Source organism: Nothobranchius furzeri, chromosome 10, assembly GCF_043380555.1.
Source record: "Nothobranchius furzeri strain GRZ-AD chromosome 10, NfurGRZ-RIMD1, whole genome shotgun sequence".
Classification (NCBI taxonomy): Eukaryota; Metazoa; Chordata; class Actinopteri; order Cyprinodontiformes; family Nothobranchiidae; genus Nothobranchius; species Nothobranchius furzeri.
The window spans coordinates 32,644,873-32,653,762 of NC_091750.1; the positions used below are offsets into that span (position 1 = coordinate 32,644,873).

The 8,890-nt window shown below is 42.1% G+C and overlaps 1 protein-coding gene across 1 annotated transcript in view; it reads left to right on the forward strand.

Annotated features, from left to right (window-relative positions):
* Nucleotides 1-2,042: 2,042 nt before the first annotated feature.
* ptgs1 (prostaglandin-endoperoxide synthase 1) overlaps nt 2,043-8,890 on the forward strand; it is an 8,366-nt gene continuing 1,518 nt past the window's right edge. Inside the window, exons 1-10 of the mRNA XM_054731046.2 lie at nt 2,043-2,275; nt 4,931-5,047; nt 5,635-5,775; nt 5,872-6,015; nt 6,082-6,263; nt 6,344-6,427; nt 6,775-7,021; nt 7,483-7,769; nt 8,176-8,323; nt 8,511-8,890. The exon at nt 8,511-8,890 is cut by the window's right edge and continues 1,518 nt beyond it. Coding sequence (XP_054587021.2) covers nt 2,230-2,275; nt 4,931-5,047; nt 5,635-5,775; nt 5,872-6,015; nt 6,082-6,263; nt 6,344-6,427; nt 6,775-7,021; nt 7,483-7,769; nt 8,176-8,323; nt 8,511-8,860 — 1,746 coding nt within the window. The 5' untranslated portion in view covers nt 2,043-2,229 and the 3' untranslated portion in view covers nt 8,861-8,890. The remainder of the gene's footprint in view (nt 2,276-4,930; nt 5,048-5,634; nt 5,776-5,871; nt 6,016-6,081; nt 6,264-6,343; nt 6,428-6,774; nt 7,022-7,482; nt 7,770-8,175; nt 8,324-8,510) is intronic.

Below are 8,890 nucleotides of genomic sequence, written 5' to 3' on the forward strand. Positions count from 1 at the left end.
CCAGAAATGTCACATGTGAGGCAAAGTGTCCTGAATCAGAGGTTGCAGCAGGATCCAACATGCAGGTAAATCCAGAGGCAGCCAGGTATGGTTCTATTCGAAGCCACGGTTTTGGTTTGAAGCAATAAAGCAACCAACAACGAGGTTGAGGAGGTGAGTGGAGGCAAGGAACAGGTGTGATGATTACTGATTACAATGATGACCAGGTGTGACTATTAACTGATGATGAACACAGGTGAACTCCACAGGATAAAATAGAAAACAACTGAAGATGAAGCTAGAGCCAGTGGCGGATTCAGCCATTTGGGGGCCCAAGGCGAACACAGACATGGGCCCCCTTACACAAAATTTTCTACTATCATCTTTAACTGGATTTGCGAGACTCTCCCCTCTTCTGGCACGAGTTACTTTCACTTTTTCTTAGTCCTCCTCTTTTTTCCATCTTTCTCTCCCTTTGAGTGCTTTCTTCTTCCTGTCAGGGCTCCTGTGCTTTTGCCTTTCTTTTTTCTTCTATTTTCCATTTTGGTCCATGTTTTCATCCCTTTAAACATTTTCCATCGTCTTTCCTTTTCTGCTTCCTTCTGATGTTTACATAGAAAAACGTCACTTTCTGAAGTGAAGATAAAAGCTTTTCTGAAGCAAGCTGCTTCTTTCTCTTACAGGAGCCACTAGGATAACTCCATCTCACGCTTCATGTTTTCACTATCGCTTCATGTTTGTTACGAACGCTCCCGCCTCTCTTCTTACTCTTCTTATTTGTGGTCTTATGGCACTTGGCAAACAACTATTTGGTGCATTACTGCCACCAACTGGATTGGAGTGGAATGACTACCAATCACTTCCTGTTTGTGTATCGCGTCTTAGAGGAATAGTCCATTGTGGCATTAACACAGGGGTGCCAGCCGTCAGGGTTAGGGGCCCCCCAACATAAGGGGGCCCCAGGCGCCCGATGACCTATACCTAATGGTAAAACCGCCACTGGCTATCGCTAAAAGACTGAATGAAGTAAATGACAAGAATAATCTAAAGACAACACAACCACACAACACAAAGAGCCAGGGAGTAAGGGAAGGGAAAACGAAGAGCTGGGCAACAAGAGAAATGACTGGGAAAACAAACTAAACTGGAACACAGGGAGAAAACGGATGCTGGGGAAAAACGGAAAAGGATAAGCGGGCTAAACGTAAACAGAGGCTAACTGAGGAATAACCAGAAGAATAAATAACTATAAGAAAACAACTAAGGAAACACAGGGGTCAAAGGTCACTCGTAGGGCAGAGCTACTCCAGATCTCTCCAGGACTCTAAGTTTTTTGTCATATCTCTCTAAGGCTGAGCCTGAGCTTCACTTTGATTGTGAAGCCTTCCTGGAAATAGTTAAAGGTAAGAAACAACAACATATCATGTAGAATATAGAGGATTTGAATAAAACAATGCTAATCATTTTCCTGTTTCATTTTGCTTTTAATAAACTGCAAACAGAAGCATGTATTCGTGTTTTTATTAAGCCTCGGTTTCAGCCTACTCCTTTCTCTTTTTGGTTAAAGTGATTGTAAACTTTTTATTTTTGTGAGATGTTTTTATTATTATTTTTTTGTATTAGATTTATATTTATTACATATAACTGAATAAACTAACAGCTCCAATGTGCTGAACGAATCTTCCAGCAGGTGGCGATAGTGAACTTTGAGAATAGAATAGAATAGAATAGAATAGAATAGAACAAAACAGAATAGAATAGAATAGACTTTATTGATCCCTCGGTGAGGAAATTGACCTGTTACTGCAGCACAAACCCTTGAAAGAATAATATGAAGAAGAAGAATAGCAGTTCATGTATAAACACACGGCAGATTCAATGTTAGGTTTGAATTAAAAATAAAACAAGTTGAATTTGTTGTGTTATATCCATAGTTTTGTTTTTGGTTTCAATTACAAACTAAAAACATTTAATTTTGCCTGCAGTCACAACTTTTACATGTAAAGATGCAGCAACAGATCGTGTGAAACCAGAGGAAGTGGAGGAAGCTGTGTGCCGGCCCTTTCTTGATAGATTATAAAGCGCGTTAGACTCTCACACTCCTGCTCCTAATTTCACTGTAAATAACCATGAAAGGTAAGTCCCACAACTAAAGGGTTAAACGCTTACTCATACTGATGGAATTACAGTCATTTATTAAGATTACTGTTATAAGTTGCAGAGTTTAGCCTCTTTTCCATCTGGGTGATTATGATGCTGCTGAAGAGCTCATTGTCTGCTGGTGACTCAAGAACTGGTGAGTAGTCATCGCTTCATTACAGCCTTTATTATCCTCGTAGGGCAATTATATCATCATTTTATTGGAGAATGTGGTAATTATTCTATTCAAATAAACTCCAGGATTTTTTTCTCCCCCCAAAGTTTGTGATGTTATTTAGAAATTTCCTCCATCTAATCAAGCAACTAGTTTTATTGTGAAGGATCATTGCACACAAATGTGCATCCTCCTTATATGTGTGTTGTTATTTACAAACTGTTATTTCTAAAGTGTTTCTAACATCTTAGAGTTTATGTCTTCTTCAAATTCAGTGGAAAGATCAAAATCCTCATCACGTCACAGGAAAGAAAACAATCGAATGAACTGAAGCAGGAGTAAGAAGACTTTCAGAAGCGAGCTTCTGTCACGGTTCAGAAACCTGGAAGTCTTTCATCTTAGCTTGGTTTTCATAGAATTAAAATACAAATTGATGATAAAAGATACATTTTGATTAAATTGACTTTTCTAAAGAAATGTTGTCTTTGACTGCACCAAACCAACATGTTTCATTTCTGAAAATTTGGCTTCATTCTTTTAGACATACCACCTTCAATGGGTTGCATGACTTCTTCCACTTCATGCAAACGTGTGCTTAGGTTGTGTTCTTACTGGTTCCTCTGCTGGTGTAAGTGGGTATGTGCAGGGAAATCCTCACACAGAAGAGGGAACGGCATCACTTAAAACAATAAAATAAAACATAAAAATCTAAAGTTCTTGAGCTGGTCTATGTAAGCCTACAGATTTATCCATCCTTTGCCTGCTTTCTGAAGCCGTCAGCAACTTGTCCTCTCTTTGAAATCATTAATAAATTATGGAAGCCTTATCTTAGCAGCTAATAAGGACGTGAAATTGATGCAGAGTCATTTTATCTCACGGACCGCCTGCAGCTGTGAAGGCAGAGCAGGAAGCTATAGTGAGAGATAGGTGGAAGTGGTCTGATTTAGACATTAGCAACTTTTTTTGGCCAAGTCAGCAGTTCCTGGAAATAGAAATAAAAAAACTTCTATGAAGTTTCAACTGTTTTAGGTTCATGCATTCAGAACGTTGTGGAAAGTCACGTCCTCCCGCTGAGCGTTGGTGGCGATTCAACAAAAGTTTAGGAAGTTTAGTTTGCGTGTTTCTTAGTTTTGTAGCCTGTTTCATTGAATGATCTCTTTTGGTAAAAAGTAAAATGCCGTTTCAGCTCAAAAAAATCTTGAAAATGTGACGTTACAACCTGATCTTAAACTTCATGGGCTCACCCTTCTTGACTCGCAATGAGGATAGCTGCTGGTTTAGCGTCCAGGAGACAGCTGAGAAGGTGTCGGCTAGTAGAAGCTAACTGTTAGCATTAGCAACCGTTTGTTTTTGTTGTACCATCAGCATAAGCCCAATCTCAACACCTGCAGACTTCAGCAAAGTGCACTTGGAGAAAGTGCACTGTAAGGCTTCGAGTGCGTAGCACACAAGTGAGCAGAACTGAGATGGGGAGCATCGCGTCATCGATCACAACGCACGCCGGGATGCTGGTCGCTGTGATACTTTGTTCAAAAACCTTTATTAACAACTTTTAAACAAACAGCCAAACAGTTATTTGAAATAAATTTACATTCATTGCTGCTTTGTCTAAAAGTTTTAGAGCATCAACTAATCATCCTAAAATGAACTAATGTCATTAGAAAATACATATTTTAGGAAAAGAAACTTGAGCCTTTTCTCCTGCAGCATTGACTTGTGGGTAATACCCTTGCCCGAGGTCCGCATCGCTGCAGACTTGGGTGAAGTGCAGATTAAGGGTGCAATGGGGGCGTGGTCAACTTCTGCACTTGAGAATCGGGACACCCTCCGCACTTGCACCCCTGGCCAGGAACGTGCAAATGAAGGGCGCAAGGGTGCAAGTCTGAATATTCGGATTGGGTCATACATGTATGTGGGTTGGACCCACAAATCCAGGACGCCCTGCGGTCGAAGTTCTACTGTGCCCCCTAGTGGAACACTCCAGTACTACCTGCAGTGTAGTAAATTGTGTAAATGGCCTGTATTTGTAATAGCACCTTCTAGGGTTCTACAACTCCCCAAGGCACTTTATAACACAGTCACTCATTCACTCATGGACACACACACATTCACGTTTGTGGTGATGAGCTACAATGTAGCCACAACTGCTCTGGGGTGCACTGACAGAGGTGAGACTGCCGAGCACCACCAATCTCTCCGACCCCGACCGGCCTGTAAGGTGGTTAAGTGTGTTTCCCAAGGACACCTCAGCAGAGTTACCTACTGGGGGCCGGGATCGATGCTACTGCTACTGTTGCCCCGCAGTGCAGCAGCAAGTGTGTGAACAACGACGCAGCATCAATGCAAGGGTAAAAAGTATATCCCGACCCTAAGACTTCAAATCCTGCCGCCTGAAGCTCAGCTTCGATGTGGCTCACGTCCAGTTCCTGAAAAAGGTGCGCCAGTGTTTTCCTTCCCCAGAGTATGACTCACAAGGCATTCATTCCTACTACAGACCACTGGAAATGATTAAACAACCTAAAAGTTATTTTAGCAAGTCATGCAGCAGCATTAATTTTAGCTTATGTTGACATTAGACACACACCTATTTAGGCATCACCACATCATAATAAACCATCGATTTTGTCCCTTTTGCAGTGAATCCTTGTTGCTACTACCCATGCCAGAACACAGGAGTGTGTGTGCGATTTGGCACAGACGGCTACAAATGTGACTGCTCTCACACGGGCTACTACGGAGAGAACTGCACCATTCGTAAGAACATGATCATGTAATCTACTTATCTCCTTACTTTCTGAAAGTCTTTAAGACTTTTGGCCACTTTTCACTCCTTTTCAGTCAAGTTCTCGAGCCCGATCAGCAGAAAGTTGGAAAAATACGTCAACAGTCTGAAGCAGGACTTTAATCATGCATCAGCCTCATCATGACTCTTTGAGATTCAGCTTTTGGGCCTAAAATGCAATTTATTTTATCAGTTAAGCTGAGTCATATTTAGTATTTTTACAGAAATCAACCAAATAAATGAAATCAGGTGCTGTTTTAGTGGTAAACAGTTGACTAAAGATCCAAATTAAAACAGACTAAATCGTTCACAAATGGATTTAGCAAACAGACAAATAAAGTATTCATCTAAAAAAGACTGCATGTTGAGCAGAAAGAGACAGAAAATTAATAAAATCGGCCAAAATAAAAATAAATAAACGAACTACAAATCTAAACTTCTTGTCTGCTTTATTGTTCAAAACTGTACTGAACATGTTTTTAACATTAGTAATCAATAAAGCCTACTGACAGGCCTGCATCTGCTTTGTGAATCCAACATATTTGATTTTTCTGTGCAGCGGAGTTTAGGACCCAAATCCGTCTGAAGCTGAAGCCCAGCCCCTCGGTGGTTCATTACCTTCTGACTCATTTCAAGTGGTTTTGGGACATCATAAACAACTCTTTCCTGTGTGATACCATCATGAGATTAGTGCTGGTTGGTAAGTTAAACCATCAAAACCACCAGTCAATCGACTGGTTATGCGTGCAAACCAATCAGAACATCTTGTTTCTTGTTTTTCTTCCAAAAATCACAGTGAGAAATGATCTCATCCCGAGCCCTCCGACCTACAATAGCAGATATGGCTACATCAGCTGGGAGTCCTACAACAACATCTCCTACTACACCAGGCTCCTCCCTCCTGTACCTGAGGACTGCCCTTTGCCGATGGGAACTAAAGGTGAGAGCAGCTTCACACGGAGCATCGCGGTCCTGAAGAGAGCAACAACTCCGTCTCCCTCCGCAGGTAAACTCGTTCTTCCTGATGTCGAGGTGTTGGCCGAGAGATTCTTCAAGAGGCAAACATTTCGACCAGATCCTCAAGGAACAAATCTCATGTTTGCCTTCATGGCTCAACACTTCACCCACCAGTTCTTCAAGACGGATCACACAGCTAAAGGAGGCTTCACCAAGGCTTTAGGACACGGGGTGAGACACGCTCCTAATCTGCTGCAAATCTCTCATTTTGCTTGGATTTAATGCTAGATTGTGTTGCTTTTGTTGTGCAGGTGGATGCAAGCAACATCTACGGAGAAGGCCTCGACAGACAGCACCAGCTCAGGCTTCACAAAGATGGAAAGTTAAAATATCAGGTATAGAAACGTGCGTTAACACATTTAATGATGTTGTAGAAGAAGATGGTAAAGTGGTGGCTTCTGTAGGCAGATGTTACTCAACAGCTCCAGCTGTGGGGTGGAGGTGTCAGTGATAAAACAATACTACACTTCAGGTAACTTGCTGATTCCTCAGAATGATTTGATGCATTTAACCAGATAAGTGTTACGCTGGTTAAAGAGAAATCAGTCAGAAGTTGAAACACTTCCTCTGTGTTTGTCAGGCGTCCTTCAGCAGGAGAGCCTTAGATGTCTTAATGAAGACACAGGAAGTCAGCGTGAGATGAAATTCTCAAAGACAAACTAACATTACTCATGATTAACAGGTGATAGATGGTGAGATGTACCCTCCTAAAACCTCTGAGGTCCCTGTGCACATGGTGTACCCTGAAGGCTTCCCCGATGAGCAGCGTCTGGCCATCGGTCAGGAGGTGTTCGGCCTCCTGCCGGGCCTCACCATGTACGCCACCATCTGGTTGAGGGAGCACAACAGAGTCTGCGACATCCTGAAGACAGAACATCCAACGTGGGACGATGAGCAGCTGTTCCAAACCACCAGACTCATCATCATCGGTTAGTTTAATTCACCGGCACACTCGGTTGCTGTTACACATTTTAAACTCAGCTTCATGCTTGATCTTTTCTTACACTGTTTTTGTAAAGAATTATGGTGACGCAATGCTTTTTAAAGCAGCGCCGGTGCCATAACTCTGCTAATGTTCATGGCTTCAAACGTTTTTAGGGATCTTCCGTTGCCCCTGCAGAAAAAACACAGACTGCACCCCACCTGCTCAGAGGGGAAACATAATTTTATCATTTTAAATACTTTTAGACATTTAGGACTTTCTAAAAGATCAAATATGAAAATGACATGAATTCTGCATCAGACCCGACTGTTAGCGTTGAAGTTTAGAGGCTTTACTGATGAGTCACCAACAGCAGCAGCAGTGATTCAGAATGAACCGATACAATCGTGCACGCATTTATTCAACAGTTAAACTTAAAGTCTAACTGACATTATTTAAAATCTCCAGGTGAGATCATCAACATCATAATAGAAGAATATGTGCAACACCTGAGTGGCTACTACCTGAAGCTGACCTACGACCCCACCCTGCTCTTCACTGAGCGTTTCCAGTACACTAACCGCATCGCTCTGGAGTTCTGCCATCTCTACCACTGGCACCCGCTGATGCCAGACAGTTTCCTCATCGATGGAGCTGAAATCCCGTTCTCCCAGTTTTTATACAACACCTCCATCCTCACGCTGTACGGTGTAGAGAAGCTGGTGGATGCTTTCTCTCGACAGCCTGCAGGACAGGTAATGAAGGAGCTGTGTGCAGATCTACTAGTGCATGCATCTGTTGAGTCTTTAATGATGCATGTGCAAAATGCCAGGTTTTGCACAGGATCTGAGACTTTTTATGAAAATTTTCAATAGAAATTGAGAATAAAATGATAATTTTTGAGGTTTTTGGGGCATCTTCATGTATTTTTCTGATCTTGAGAATCTTTTTCTAAATAGATATGCAGTAGGAAGGTCTTTCACCCCAGTGATGATGTATGTCACACAACACACGTGTAACTTATTTTCTTAAAATTACTCATGTCAAAGTTCACGTCGTCTTTACATGCAGACAGTTTCCTATCAGAGATCAAAAGAAGACCAATGTGTATGATGTCATCCATCAGCAAAGACAAAATGGAGGTAACTTTTTATCTTTCAGATCGGCGGAGGTCGCAACACTCATGGACTGTTGCTGAGAGTGGCAGAAAAGATCATCGGAGAGTCGAGAGCTACACGTCTGCAGTCTTTCAACCAGTACAGGAAGAGGTTCAACCTGAAACCGTACACGTCCTTTTATGAACTAACCGGTAAGAAAATAAACATTTCTAGTGCATGAGCAGACATCAAGGGCACGAGTAAAATGAGTCTAGTTACAGGGTCCAAGGAAGGGAGCCTCCAACACATGCACACACGAGTCATGGTCAAAACTGAAGGAAATTGTCCCAAAAAAGTATTAACCCAGTCTTTTATTTTTCTCTCTCTTTGTGTTAATAGATAACACAGAAATAGCTGAAGGTTTAGAGGAACTCTACGGAGACATTGATGCTCTGGAGTTTTATCCAGGTCTCCTGCTGGAGAAAACTCGTCCCGGCTGCATTTTTGGTGAGAGCATGGTGGAGATGGGTGCTCCTTTCTCCTTGAAAGGCCTGTTCGGAAACCCCATCAACTCCCCTGAGTACTGGAAGCCCAGCACCTTTGGAGGCGAGACAGGCTTCAACATCATCAAAACGTCAACTTTGAGGAAGCTGGTGTGTCTCAACACCAAATGGTGTCCGTATGTGGATTTTCATGTGCCGCAAAATGAGGAAGAACCCCAACCGAGGAAGGCTCCTCCTGAACTTTGATGAGTAATGAACCTGTTAATGTTTATTCTG